The 15,450-nt window shown below is 44.7% G+C and overlaps 1 protein-coding gene across 2 annotated transcripts; it reads left to right on the forward strand.

Moving 5' to 3' along the window:
* The first annotated feature begins 11 nt into the window (after window positions 1–11).
* KCTD21 (potassium channel tetramerization domain containing 21) lies at window positions 12–14,691 on the forward strand. 2 transcript variants are annotated; one of them, XM_076328437.1, is made up of 2 exons: window positions 12–59; window positions 8,586–14,691. In XM_076328437.1, the coding sequence occupies exon 2, from the start codon at window positions 8,616–8,618 to the stop codon at window positions 9,396–9,398; it is 783 nt and encodes a 260-aa protein (XP_076184552.1). In that variant the 5' UTR covers window positions 12–59; window positions 8,586–8,615; the 3' UTR covers window positions 9,399–14,691. The 2 variants fall into 2 exon arrangements, with proteins under 2 accessions (XP_076184552.1, XP_076184554.1); XM_076328439.1 differs by lacking the exon at window positions 12–59 and adding an exon at window positions 2,646–2,907.
* Window positions 14,692–15,450: the final 759 nt, after the last annotated feature.

Consider the following 15,450-nt stretch of genomic DNA (forward strand, 5'->3'; position numbering starts at 1 on the left):
GCCTCCGCCTCCCGCGGCGCCCGGCGAGCGACGGGGCTCGGCGGCTGGAGGGGGCGCAGGTGGGTACCGCGGCGGGGATGGGGTGGGGATCCGCCCGGCTGGGGGGCGTGGGAAGGGCCGGGGTCACCCCATCGTAACCCCCACGGGGTGGGGAAACTGAGGCACGGGGCGGGGGGACGCCGGTGGCCGGGGAGCCGCGCTGGCGCGCCGCGGAGAAGCGCTGTGGGATGCGGGAAGGACGGGTGACCCACTGCTTTGGGGGTTGTATTTTTAGTATTTTAAGCTAATTTAATAGTGCGAATGCCTGGCTATGGAGGGAGGAGCCGTACCTATGGTTCCTCTTAACAGGGGAGGGCTCAGCGCCACTCTGCAAACTTTGCATCCCCCCGGCTTTCAATGAAACGCCTCTGAAATTAAAGGATTTACAGCGGTTTAGCAAACCCAAGCCCTGTATGCCCACACCCGGGGCTGGCTCTGCGCCCAGCCGAGCTGCAGCCAGCCCCGGACGGCAGCGTGGGGCCGGCTGGGCGATGTGCACGAGCCGTACCCTGCGGAGGGTCTAATTCTGGCTGGCACCTACCTTGTGAGTGTTATTTCTGAGTGCTTTTCGCGAGCGTGCAGCTGCGTCCGTGCTGGCAATTAGCTGCCCTCTTAATTGCAGGGGCACCCTGGAAGCGATGGTGTCAGTGGGAGGTGGGGTGGATGCTGGATTGCTGAGCCACCCCGTGCGTGCATCTAGCAGTACGCGGGTGGTGGTCTACCATGTGTGCGGATGAAGTGGTCCAGGAAAGAAACAAGAGTATCTGGAAGATACTCCAAGGGTGCCAAGTGATACCCGTGTGGATGCTGGGACAGGACATTAGAAATCAGTGAAAACCTTTGCCGGGGCTGGCATTAAATTGGTGTATTGGACTGTACAAAGGGTTATATCAGCTGCCTGGAAGGAAAAGTGATGCTCCCACTGCCATGAGACCCCAGACGAGCTCCCTCCTGGCAGACAGCGGCAGTGCCCGCCTGGCAATCTGCGTTGCCCACACAGCAGCCCCTGAGCCCACGGGTGTCGGAGGTCACGCCAGGAGAGCGCCGGGCACCGCAGCACTTTGACTTTTATTCTCCAAACCTCGCTGCAGCCGCATCTCTCTGGCTCTGCACTCCCTCTCCCCCTCCATCTTGTCTTCTAATGTTCTCCTTCAGTAGCTATTAACCTTCATTTTGTTTACCTCCTCCCCGCCGTGCACTGCTGCTTTCATTCCTCTTCTCTCAAGAGGAACCTGACCTTTGTTTTATATTGCTCCTTCCTCTTACTAACTGGGCACCAGCTCTATTTCCTGCTCCCATCTCCCTACCCCCTTCTCTTTACTGCTTAAATTCAGCATCTGCAGAGAGCTGGACGTGCAGCCTTTGGATTCACCTGCATCCCTAAGCAAGCAGCCCGGGAGATGCTCAAGAGCATCAAGGTGCAGGTCTGGGAAGGGACGGACACACAGCATCGCACCCACAACAAACCAGGGAGGTTATGAAACTCCTGTTCGCGCTTTCCCATTGTTCGTGCGTCTCGTTGGCAGAGGAGCGTTTCTGTGTCTAACGAAGCACGGTTGGAAAATTAAATATAAATAAATATAAATAACTGGTGGCTAAGCAGCTGCTCTCCGAAGGTGGATAGTCGGTGTGTCTATCGCCGGGTATCGCAGCCGCCGGCAGATCGATACTGATCCTGTCGTGCAGCGAGAAGGGAAGGGTGAGCCGTCGTTTCCTGCCACGCGCCTGCTGGGAGTTTGAGTCCCCTCCCGGAGCTCGTCACCCGTGTCCTCCGCGCCAGCCTCGGGGGCGAGCGGCCTTTCCCCAAACGCTGGCTGGAAATTTCCAGTGGCTCACAACAGTCCCGAAACAAAAAGCAGCTGCTGGCCCCCCTCCGGCGCTGCATTTCGGGATACAGAGCTCCTGGCAGACACGCCACGCTCTGCTTCACCGACTGAATTTTAAGCCACTAAGTAAAGTGCTGCACTATGTTTATTGGAGGGGCTGATATTAACCGCGTGTCCAAAATTAGGTGTGTCCATCCTGCAGCGATGGGAAAACATGGGTTTTCCTCTCTAAGATTACTATAAATAAGTATATAGGGTGTAGAAACCACATTGCAAATGTTTAACCTTCTGTAGTTGAGGATGAGCTGAGGTAAATAAATGTGCATCAGGGGTACGCGAAGGGAGGGTGAATCCGTCCTTGCGACGGATTTTGTCCCAAATCCTTCCTTAAATCCAGCTCTCACTTAATGCCTACTGGCTGCTGCTGGCTAGGTAAGCGGTCAACTGAGTTTATCTTTTTTATCCCCTAAATACTTTATTATTTAATCCCCTAAATACTATTTATTTTGTTTCTACCCTCCCTTTGTTGTTCTTTTGTTGTTCTTTTTCTCCTGTCTTTCATGGGGTGACTTCTAGGCTTCAGACTGCCGCGTCTGCAGTCCCCATGGCACAGCAGGGCACAAACTGGTAGCTAAGGGCCTGGGTTTGCTCTGCGAAATTGTCCCCTTGAGAAGGGACAAGGCACGAAACTGGTACAGTCGCAGCAAGTGCCACGGGGCTGGGTGTGCCCAGATCTGGAGTTCACAACTTCATGAAGGTTTTTTTTTTTCTCAGGACTCGGGTGTTTCGTGGAAACTGGAATTTTTACCTCCAACCGAAATGCGGGTTTCAGTTAAGATGCAATGGGGCAAAGCGATACGTGCCGAGCGTGGGGAATGTGGGGCAAAACTCAAAGCAGAACAAGCACTGAGCAGAAAGAAGTATCTTTGCCCGATTATGTGATTGCCATTAATGCACTCTAATGAAGCAGGCTGGAGCCCCGTCCTCCGAACACCCATCTTCTCCTGCCGAACCACATTTAAAGTCTCCAGCTGCCATACAGGTGCCCAGATACATTTCTATTTTATTTTTTCATACCTCCTTTTTAGCTGAAATCAATCCTGCCCCTCCCAATGCAGGATTACTTCCTATAATGCATTACCTGATCAGCCTTTCGTAACATTTACCCAGCTGATGTGGCTTTCACCAGCTCTCTTGGGCAATACTCAGAAAGCCAGAGAGGTTTTTAGTCTGGCTGCTCTTCCTGATGCTTAGCAGAAATGGTCCCCGGCTTGCTTTAATTTTATTGCCACTTAGGCATCCTTCATTGCGCCGGCCTAAATAATTCATCTCCTTTTTTTTTTTTTTTTTTTTTTTTGCTGCTGTGTGTGTACTTTGCAGTCCGTTGTTACTCCTCAACTATTTCTTAACGAAGCTGCGCATATTTCACCATCTTAAATACAGGTTTCCACAGTTTTGGTCGTGGAGGGATGTTTTATGGGTGGGCTATTGAAGGCTACACTATAAAATTAACCAGCAGTGTAATACCTCAAGTATAAAATTAAAACCAGGGTCAATGACTGTGTAAATGGCCACACATCACTACGTCTGGCAGCAAAAGACCCTGCTGCTGTCACAGCATCCATTAACTCATTTTTCAGGGGATGCTACGACCTTTAATGCCTTTAAGCGTTAAGGCTTCGGAGGCGGTAAGCAACCTGTGGGATGGACTTTGGAAACCCTGTTTTAACAACTCATTGTGATCCACTCCTGCCAAATTACAGATCGCTCTTGCTCTGCGTTTAATTAATTTCATTAATGAGATCCTCTGAACGACACTAGGATCAGCCTGTCAGCCCTGTCTTAGGCGCTGCCTCTGAAATCCCAGAGAATTGATTCATTTTTCTTCCCTGCCATTTGTAAAGTGAAATCTGTGTTTGCAATCGATTACTGCTGCTTCTTCCAAGCAATATTTTCCCAAGAAATACTTGTATTTGGGTTTACTTGCCAAGGAAATCAAGGCATTGCTACACATTTTCCCAAATAAAAACTTCTTGTTTTGTTTTCTGATCTGTTTAGTATCTTCTTCTCTGCCCTGCTGGTATTTATAGCTTCGGCTAAACTAGTGTTAGCTTTATTTTGTTAATGCAGAGAGAGTTTTCTTCAGATCTTCAATGAGACTGTTAAACAGAACCAGGTATACCATCTTTCTTTGGTGTTTCATAAACTTGCTGTTTCAGGGCAGATTATTTTTAACTGGAAGGATCTAAGTTACCATTTTTTATCTGAATAAGTAACCAGAAAAATCCTGTTAAAAATTGACTTTATATATATATGTCTTAAGGAAAGATCCATGTCTCTTTGAACACCATATAAACATATTTATAACTTTAGACTTTCCATTAAACTGCATTTTTTGGCTAAAAAGGATAGACTACAGTTGTACCCATTTTTCAGAGTGGTTAAATACATAGTAATATTTGTGCCATTCCTTTCCATTTTACTTATGTTGGCAAATCGCAACTAATGCTTTTTTTTTTTTAATGAGTACTTGTACACTTGGGGTTTTTTTGCCAAGTTGGGCAAAACAGGCACTCAGTTAAATTATGTATACAGAATTTTATTTATTAGCTAATTAAAGCACTCTTAAATGTGATGAATACGTAAGAGGGGAAGTAACCTTATCCAAAGCTCCTCTACATTTGAAATGATTAAACAAAGGAATTGTTCTGGATAATGAAGGAACTGAGCTGATGGTTCCAAATATGTGAAGGCATCGGTAAGTGAAAACAGGTAGATGTTGTCATTTCACACGCTCTTTCTTACCTTCCTGCTGCGTCAACCTTCATCGCTCTCCCAGGTTCTAACCAATTATTTGCTGAGCTGAACTCGTGGGGCAGAAGACTGTTACAGAAGTGTTCTCTATGCATCTGTTGAGGGTGCTCCTGTGAGTAAAACCCAAGGTAAAATTTACAAGCCCTGGTCGGCTGAAATGCTCAGTTTGACTTTTCCAAAAAGTTCACCACTGCTGGTTTCTCTCAATTTACATCACCTGAAAAGATTATGCCTTTAAATCAACCGCAGATTTTTTTTTCCCCCGTGATATTAAATACATCTGGTTTAAAAAGAAAGATGTGTTTAAATACAAGTCACTCTAAAAGCACAAAATAAATCCTGTGCTCTTCGGCCAGATTCGCATCTTCAACTCTCAAATTAGATCTCCAGCTGATCTAATTTGAATGAATGTTAAGTGCTACTTGGGGAACAGCTCCATGAAGGGCTTTACTGTAATCCTCTGCTTCCAAGAACCGTAAGCCAATTGGTACTTGTCCTTGGTGACTGCAGGTTATAGCCACCCATGTCCAAGATCAGATGCTCTCTTGGTACCTCCTTTTTGTGGAAATGCCACCAAGCAGGAGCGATTTCCGTGCTGTATTCTTGGAGAACCTTTATATTGCATTAGAAAAGTACCCAGGCCTGATAAACGGGGGTAGGGACTGCAAATGCTGGTTGGATGAGCAAAGAGAAAACTGACAACCCATTTAAGTTTAATTTTTACAGGTTTATGAAAAACTTTTTTCATAAACGTGCTTATGAGAAGAAAGCAGCAAAGATTGACTTTCTTTCCCCAGCTACTGTCAAGTACGTTGGTTGGTCAATGCATTCAGTCCAGGTTGATGATGAATCCAGTAGACGTATATGTGCTCATTTGTGCTGCGGTTTTGGGTCTTCCGAGGTTGCCAGACGATCAGATTCATCTTCACACTATAAAGATACAAACCTGCAAGTAATGGGATGAATTAAGCAAAAGCAGATGATTAACTTGTCATATGTTGATTCCACTTGATGAGCGACAGCTGTGGAATAGTTATCCTGCAGCCTTATCCATGGGCCAGATGTTTGCATCATTAAACGTTTGAAATTTAATCCAGTGCGGGGGCAGTGGGGAGGTCCAAAATAAAAGCACGCTGGCGTCCTGGGAGACTGAAATCCAGCCTGTGGGGGCCTGTAGACTGCAGAATAGCCGTAAGCAGAATAGGCTGGTCAGTGTCTGAGCAGCGTCCAGAGATGGGAGAGGAGCAGAGCCCACGCGGGGAGGGGGTACCGCCGTGTCTGCCGAGCTCTGTGCTACTACACCCTACTACAACTCTTCCAACGCCGGAGCTAAAGCTTGGTCAAATTTCTGATGCTGTTGCTGGCAGCATAGACGTGGTCTTCAGCTTTGAAGAGCTCATGTTACTGCCATATTTTGTTGGCAGCCTCCATTTTGAGACTGCTGATAAAGAAACCAGTTACAAGGTATTTTAACGTTATCTGTTCAGATTGGACTGAGACGTCTGCCTCTCATTCAACTTACATAGCCAGTGAGTCTTTGGATCAGAATAAACCTAAGGTGGATGTTAAGTTTGAAATGAAAACCTGTATCTTTGGACCATCCGGTGGTCTTTAGGCCGTGACTCTTGACAACGGGCTCTGCCAAGTGAAGCCTGTCACATACACATCAAGGGAAACATCTCGCTCTGCAGCTGGCTAAGGCTGGCAGAGAGCATGAGAAAACTACTCCTGTGGTGTAGATAAGCAGGCTTGGGCTCAAAAATCTGAAAACATGACCTATGAAGAAAGAACAGAAAAATTTGGGTTGTTTAGTCTAAAGCAGCCTGAGGGGTAGCAGAGATGGGAAGCAACGAACGTGGCTTTTGGGGTCACTGCCAGTCCTGCTTCTACAGGCTGTGTCATTTGCAGGGAGATGTAGGGAACGCTTCTGCTTGATGAAACTTGGAATAAAGTAAAATCCATTTTACTTTTTGTGAATGTCAGATCGAGCTCGTAGCAACGCTTTTACAGACGTATTGCAAGCCCTTAGGGGAAAAAATACATGGCAGCCACTCGTACTATAGAATTAGACCAGTTGCAGCCTCTATATGATCAGTTTTAAACAGCCCTGGACTCTAAATTGGGTAGAAGTCTTCAGGAGTGGGAAGTACGCTGAGACTACAGTGCTAAGGGGAGTTTAGCACTGGAACAAATAGTTTTTTCTAGGGTATACTTGGCTGAGGTTAGTCACAAAGATGGTCTTTGGTCATGGGCATAGACAGGGTGTTGTGTTGGTCTACGCATGTGTCTTTATTTGCCAGTTTTGTTGGATACATGGGACTAAGGGATACACAGGCAAAGCATTCAGTGGATTTAGAGATCTGCTTCTTTCCATTAATTATTGTGCAGTGAAATATACACTGTGTGCTAAGGGCTAAAGCGGGCTAGAGAACAGAGTGGAATGTTAGTCTTAAACGAGAAGTGAAATACAGATTCTCCTTTGACCTGTTCATTAACTGCCTTCGGGTGAGCAAGTCTTTCATAGCAAAATGTGCTTGCTATCTAGAGACGTATTTGTTTTAGCCATTACCCCCATTATTTGAGTTTTAGCAGCCATAAAAGAATTGATATTTCAGCACAAGATGACGTTCTTCCTATCTGTATTTTGCTGTGACTCTGGAGCTGATAATAGTGTCATAGTGTCTATGATTGTTCCATGACTAGTTAGGAAAATGCCTGCACTTAAATTTAATTTTAAGGGAGCTGTTTGGCAGCTTTCTGTTGAATTACCGTAGTTACTACAGCAAGAGCTACCTCCTACCTCTCTGCAAGCAAACATCGATGGGTTTCCTGCTGATTAAGTCAACAGTAAAACTGGGAATGAACTGTTGATTGATTTGGATTCAGCAAACAAGGAAAAACAGATTTGCAGGTCCTCAGCTAGCAGGAATGAGGGCCCAGCTTTTCAAGGCAGCTGAGCTGATCTGCAATGGAAGGGGCTACATAGCTCCTTCCTCTTCCCTTGCACCAGCCTTGGCATTCATCTGGTTCCAAAGTGTAGCAGAAACATATCCTGAATAGAAAACGATGGTTTTTCTCCCTAAACTGGCTCACTGTGGGGTCAGGTAAGTGCCAGAGCTGGTGTAAGGGAGGAGGAAGGTATGGTGGAGGGCGAAGGGAGGTATGTCCCTTCCAGAGGCAGTGATGCTTAATTGCACTATAAAATCACACCCTCCGTTCGTCTCAGCTGATTGCAGAGGAGTTGTGTGGAAACTACGTCAACTGGGATATGGCCCCAATTAATTAGGAAATGTTTTCTAAGGTAAAGCACGTTGGAAGGAGAAAGCCCGGTGGGTTTTTTACTGAATGGAACTGCAGGCTGTTGCGTGCTTACAGCGGCACTGCTCGCTGGCTCCCTGCTAGGCTGACTGCACTCAAATGTGCGTCAGGGGATTCTGCTGCAACAGCTTTGTTGCTTTATTTACATCTTCAGATGCCACGGAAGATGTTGGGATGTGTCCTGTCCAGTTTTTTCCCCTCTACATTCTGTGTTCATGAGGGAGATGGGGATCAGGTGAGCCCAGGACATAACTCCTGCTTTGAAGTCAGCAGTCAGTCTGCTGTAGGCATCCGTGGGAGAGATTTCACTTCTAGCATGACTGTAAAGTTTTGGAAGACTCATGATTTCTGGCGCTAAACTGAACTAAACAAAGTCCTGTTCAAGTCTGTTAGGAGAAAAAACACCCTTACGCTTGTTCTCAAGATACAACCTCGAAAAGTAATTCCCCACTTCTAATTTCTATGCTGAATTCTTGCCATGTAGTTACCCTTATATATTTAGGACTCTTTATCTCCGTAGTTTAACCTTTCAAACAGGTAAATGCAGCTAAATGTGTGGTGTTGGATTTTTTTTTTTTTTTTTTTTAGAATTAGTCCCAGCATCGTGGCTTTTCCATCATGTCAGAACCCATCACGCTCAATGTTGGAGGAAAACTCTATACCACCTCTCTGTCCACCCTGACTAGCTTTCCAGACTCCATGCTGGGGGCCATGTTTAGCGGGAAGATCCCAACCAAGAAAGACAGCCAAGGCAACTGCTTTATTGACAGAGATGGCAAAATCTTCCGCTATATCCTGAACTTCTTACGAACTTCTCACTTGGACCTCCCTGAAGACTTTCAAGAAATGGGTTTACTTCGACGGGAGGTAGATTTCTATCAAATTCAACCACTGATTGACGCCTTGCAGGAGAAGGAGGTGGAGCTTTCTAAAGCGGAGAAGAATGCCATGCTCAACATCACCCTCGATCAGAAGACGCAGACTGTTCACTTCACCGTCCGGGAAGCACCCCAGATCTACAGCTTGTCTTCCTCCAACATGGAAGTGTTCAGTGCTCATATCTTCTCCACGTCATGTCTGTTCCTGAAGCTTCTCGGTTCCAAACTTTACTATTGCTTCAACGGAAACCTCTCTTCAATATCCAGCTACCTGCAGGACCCCAACCATTTGACCTTGGATTGGGTTGCAAGTGTGGAAGGCCTTCCCGAAGAGGAGTACACCAGGCAGAACTTAAAGAGACTCTGGGTGGTGCCAGATAATAAGCAAATCAATAGTTTCCAGGTGTTTGTGGAAGAAGTGCTAAAAATAGCCATGAGTGATGGTTTCTGCATAGATTCTTCTCATCCACATACTTCAGATTTCATGAATAATAAGATTATTCGCCTAATTCGGTACAAGTAGGAATGGCTGTTTATTATGGTGCCAGCATGGAGATAACACAGGTTAAGTGTTTCCCTTTAAAACACACTTACAGCCTAATTCAGAATCATGCTTACCTGGATTAAGAGTCACTAACAGGGAGATGATTTTCCTTTAATGTATTTACCAATACGACCTTTCAGAATATGTCCATATTCTAGACGGAAGGAATATTGTCTAACACCTGAATTAAGGATCGGTTCTGTCTCTGCCTCCACCTCTGACCTGCCGTACAATTGTGGAGAAAATCACGTAACTTCTGTCCTTACATTTTCCAGTTGGAAAATGGGCGTGATCCTTAACCTATATTGCCAGGGTGATGTGAGGGTTCGGTAATCACGGTTTGGAAGGTGGCTGGAGATCAGATGCAGTGAAAGATGCCACGGAGCTGCAAGAACAGCAGACAGCCCGGGGGGCGCGTTTTCCATGTCTTGCCATATCACCTGTGCAGAGCATCCAAGAAGCCTTGGATCCACAGAGGGGAAGCCTCCCCACACGCACGCACTCAATATAGCTGTAAAGGATGGTGCAAACTGCAAATGAGTACAGGATCCTGTCTGTTTGGGTTCAACAAAGGATTTCTGTCACCATCTGAAGCTGATGGGTTTTTTCTGAACCCTGTGAGGAAGCCCCTGCTCTGTTCTGCTTTCAGGAGGGCGTGTTTGAATGATGTGACTGGCACGGGGAATGACCAAGGAACCCATAGCAGAGAGAATGATGTTCTTACAGACTGAGAAGATTGTGGCTGGTGGGGGAACTTTGCTTTGGATGCTCTTAAACCTTTACTTATACATTCCAAAGGCATCCAAGACAACTAGTCCTTTTCTTTCTCTTACAATCTTCTATTTGTCTGGAGGATGCTGCTGAAACTTTCTGAGGCGGAGACAGATTTGGGGGCAGAGGCCCCCAAATATCTTCTAAACGTTTGAGCCTCTTCTGCCTGGACATGGCCTTCTTTTGGGCACGTCTCCCTTCAGCAGTGCCTGGAGTGCATGGGATGCTCTCTGGGTAGGATGGATTCCATCTGAAAAGACAACATTCCCATCAGGTTACGCCTAGTGTTTTTCATTACAAAAACAGAGGCTCGCTTTTCCTATCCTGGTGCATTGAGCCATATTTTTTACATCACTGTGAAATGGTCAGATGACTAAGCTAGCATTTTACCCGCTTGCTTGGCTTTAGTGTCAGATTGTCGGAGGAAAGGCAGTGGGAAACCAGAGGTGATGACAATGGTCAAGCTCTTTCCTACAAGCCCGGTCTGTGCTATAATGAAGATCATAATCCACTACCTGCACGTTAGCTCTAAACATCATTTGTGCCACATTCAAGGTGGTTCATTCTCAGCTAATTATGTTTAAAAATATCTTAGCTGTCTTTCCCTAACCAGATTGCTACATGTGCATGAGAGACCTTCTGGAACATTTCCCGTTATTTCTAATGATATAGAAGGGAAAATGCAACAACCAAGTTCTGCATTTAGAATTTCAGTGCTTCCAAAAGTTCTTAGCACAGGGCTGCAAAGCTCAGTATGCTCATGTTCTTGTTTCCCAAAGTAACTAGCCCGTCGTTACATTAAGCTGACCTGTGAACAAGCATAAAGAAGCATTTTGTTCCTGTTGTAAAATACAGCGAGGTAAATATATTTCTACTGTCCCAAGCTGTAACTGCATGAACAACACAAATCAGCATGCTGATGGTAAAAATGCACATTCTGCAGCTATTGGCAGCCCGTAACAAACCACTTCCCCTGTCTGACTTGGTGCTAAACCAGCATGATATACGTGGGACCACGTTGTTAGGAAGCACTGACTGTGCTTGAAGCCCTCAGAGCCATTAAACCTGGCAAGTTTTGTGAATTTTGAGGAGTATAAACAGGATTTTGTGGCTAAATTCCAACCTGAGTCACCATGTTCTTCTAGTTTTAGTTGCATTAGGAGGAACTTTTTTTCCCCCATCCCTGTCCTGAATTATAAAGCAGGAATAATCTGTTCCAGGGGTTGCTGCATGCCACTGATAAAGCAAAGCAACTCCTGTGTGAATCTTATTTCTGACATGAGTTTGCCAGCCAGCTGGACATTCACAGTGATGATCTATGCAGGTAATATGATTATGATCTGTAAAAATACCATACAGGAACCCTCTTTCACCAAATCTATGCCTTGAAACAGATATGTCTCTGCTGGATTTATGCTAACAGAGCTTTTGGGGGCTGTTGGCAGTATTTCTTTTTAGCCCACGCCCTTGAGAGTAGATTTTAAATGATCTGTAACGGGAGTTCTTGTATGTCAGGATTAAAATAATACTTATCTGTAGTAATTTGTTTCCTGTCAGCTTGAATTTCTCCAAGGGCAAGAGCAGTGGACTTAAATCTCATCTGGAAGGGGGAAGAAGTCTGATCTACGCCCTTTAGAGCTCTGGATCGGTACTGCTCCATTCAGTTTCAGCAAAATAAAACTATTCCCTGGGAGAGTTGAATCATTACTGCATTTTCTGGTGAAAGGCATGTTAAGAGGAGTCCCCAGAAGCACTATGCATAGCTTAATCTAGAGCATTTACTCTTCCCCTTTGCCCTCATCCCCTTTTCTTTTCTTTGGACTGTAGCAGCACCCACACTAAAAGCAGTTACACAGTTTCTTAACAGTCTAAACAAGAAATGAAGAGTCCCCCACCCTGGCCTGGACAGTAACTGGGGTAATTCTGCTGACATGGAAATATGGGTCTGAATCCCCACAGAGCGTGGAGAGAACTGAACCTGGGTCTTCTCCTGGAGTTATTTAACCCATCTGCCTATTACGCAAAAGATGGACCACTTGAATACACATTTATCTGTGCTTGGGTAACTAAATCAGGCAAAGGTACAGCTGGCCACAAATCTTTGTCATTTATTAGTATGCAGAGAGATGCAAAATATCACTCTTCTATATGCAGAGATGCAAAATTTCTAACAAGTATAAAGACATGAGTGAAGACAGGCTTTGGGAGGAATAGAAAAAGTTGAGGTACCTCTAAATTGCTAAGGAGAATAAACATCTTTAAGCAGGAGATACTATTTATAATGCCACAGTCGTTCTGCATGCTAATCCAGTACGTGAAATAAGCGGTAAGTGAATCACTTGCGACTGCAGTCAAACATATGTTACACAAACGCAGTTGCTATTTCAAACTACACACTAAGCTAAATTCATAGCTGCTCCGTAATTTTGCAGTCTGTGAGTTACGTTATAATGCCTGTTTATAGGAATGTTCTCTCTCCAAAACATTTGTTCCCTTTTTATCTGGCTGGCTTTTGTTTACCTTCTTTTTCTGAGCCCTAGAGGTGTAACTTGGTTTTGTTTACCAGTCAACAGCACTGATGATTCTTCTTCTCAGGAGTTTTCCTGAATTAAAGTGAACATAAACAAAGCCATATTAAGTTCAGCGCAACCCCATCGCTAGTCATGAAAAGCACTTGGCATTTATTAGCAGTAACGTCTAAAAATTATTTCACTGTTGAGTGGAATATTCACTCTCAGAACAAACTAATTTTTTTCCTGGAAGGGCCCGAGAACAAGGAAAGGATCTAGTGAGGTTTTTTCCCTTGAAGTCTGAAGGGTGCTTGCTTCCACATCTCGGTGCGTAACTCCTGTTCCGATTCTGCCATACGCCTGCCTCCCTCAACACCTTCATGCACAGAATGAGGCTAAAAGTCCTGCACTTTTTTTTAAATGGCCTAAACGCTGCGAGAGCCACTGAATAGAGCGATCAATAGCGTTAGAGCAGAAAAATACCAGAGTTAGGGCAGATGATAAATAAGTTATTAGCTGTAGTCTAATGGCATTTTCGGATATGGGCATGTGCATAGCACAGTGGGATTTCTTATATGACGAAAAGATTATTATGAAGCATCTCAGTGGAGCCCAGAAAGAATCACTCATGGATTTCTCTTATGTGTTTTTAGGCTTGATAGCTCTTAAATATCTCACAATGTCCAGTTATAATGAAGGGACTGAAACCATACATAAATACTAAGACATCTTGAGTTCATCAGCTGTTGTTAAAGGTCATTAGGAGTCAGTGAGAGGAGTGTTTGTTGCTGCAGGTGATGGTAGGGAAATAAAAGAAACACGTGTAAAAAGTTAGACCTGGAAGAATTCACATGTTAACAAGAAATCCAGGATTTAGAAGGGAGAGACTAAAGAATCTTGATGTGTTCAGGAAAAAAACCCAGCAAGATAACAATGGAGTCAAAGATTTTGCTACGGAAGGAGGCTGTGATTAGAATGACTCGCTGGTCCTTTCCAGTTTTAATCTCCTATTACGGAACTTAAATATCGGTCATGCCAAGAGTTACGCTAGTAACTCGTCAGGAGCAGACAGCTTTGCTTCAATTTGCACGTGCTTTACAGCACCAAACACATGCACTGCTGTAGTTACCCCTGTTTTAACTGGGTTGCCGAGTATAAATTGCTGCATGAGTTCGCTGGCAGTAAATACCCGCAATCAATCAGATTTATTCCCACTCTAGGAAAGGCTGGTGGGGTCCATATGTAAGGTTGATGGGAGTGATAAATATTGCCTTCAGCCTGTGCCATAGACTGTGGAAAATAAACCTAGAATCTTCTGATACTTCACAGATAAATGGAGAAGTTACGAAGAAGACGCCTTTGAGGAGTTTCATTTTCATCCCACCCCTTTGAATTTGGTGTCACTGCTCAAAATTTCAATATATTTTGAAATATTTAACTGCCATTCTGTAATGACTCCCATATCCACACACTGATGGACACCAACATGCAGGGTACAAGCAGTGCTAATATGTGGCCCTCCCCGTAAAAGTCTCATATGTGAATTAGTACAGGCAGTCATGTAGATATTCTGTGCGAGGAGGGCTGGATCGAGCATAAATATGCAGATCATGCTCCCAGATTCACTTGGAAATAACACAAGGGATGGTTTCCCTATGAATTCAGAAAAAAAAGGAGCTATAGGGGAGGGCTGTATGGAACAATTCCTTTTCTCTTCCTCCTCTTGCCATTCCCCTCCCTGTTATTTTCTTGCTCCTACTCCTAACTGTAGGATTTTCCCGTTGATCAGAATTTGATCCCCAATTCACTAAAAGCCACGCTTTTGAATGAATACTATTTGGAAAGTGTCAAAAGATGTTTTTTATTTCTGACCACTTTCATAGAGAGCCTGTAGGGCTATCGCATTTAAAAATCTGGTTGCATTTCTCTGCCTGTAACTCTTTTGTGAACTAATATGTATTTTAGAAAACAGTAAATAAAATGTGAATGAAGCTCTGCCTGACATACATTTCTTGAGAGAAAAGCATGCAGCAATGTTTGCTGAATCTATAGCTTTTCCTCTCTCTAAGGATTTTACACAGTGCATCCCCGTGGCTGAGAATTTGCTCCCCCAAAATGTGCAGTTTTAGAAAACTTGGATGAAGAAGCCTTCCTAAATAATCAAATCCATTTAAAATGCATTAGCTCATTTATGTTTCAAACGTTTATAAACAGAGGATTCATTTCTCCAGTGAAAACCCTTCTAAACCCTAATGCTTTACCGCTGTTGAACTTGTCTCTAGTCCCCGAGTTTGAACCGACCATAATATATTGCTGCTGTACAGGAAAAAATAAGTTTCACGTATTATCTATATGATTTCATGCAGCCCCTACAAGGTACTATTCCCAGATAGATGAAGGTTTGTTGTAAGGAAGTGAAAAGGCATCAGCCTTGCATGCGTCCACCCTCCAGGCTCGTAATTTCTTCCAGGTATTAAAAAAATTGAGCTTGTTCTCTGAAAGAGCACTTTATACCTGGAAGCTAACTCAGATCCCAGTGACACCGGTTGGAAATGGCACCTCCCTGGAGCAGAGCTAAGCTGGTGTAATTCAAAGTGGCTTCTGCCCGATGCCAGGCAGCTGTTGGCATGAGAGCTGCCATAAATTCCCCCATGCTCTTCCCCCAACATTAACTCGCCCACAGACACCATGTTTCTGGGTATGTGGGGGGGACGCTGGTCTCTGTCCCGGATCAACAGGGTTAAGCCTGT

The sequence above is a fragment of the Aptenodytes patagonicus genome, chromosome 1 (assembly GCF_965638725.1).
Source record: "Aptenodytes patagonicus chromosome 1, bAptPat1.pri.cur, whole genome shotgun sequence".
In the NCBI taxonomy this organism is placed as follows: Eukaryota; Metazoa; Chordata; class Aves; order Sphenisciformes; family Spheniscidae; genus Aptenodytes; species Aptenodytes patagonicus.

Bases quoted from the DNA above. Each gene is read 5' to 3' on its own strand.
- KCTD21 (XM_076328437.1), top strand. From the start codon at position 8,616: ATGTCAGAACCCATCACGCTCAATGTTGGAGGAAAACTCTATACCACC.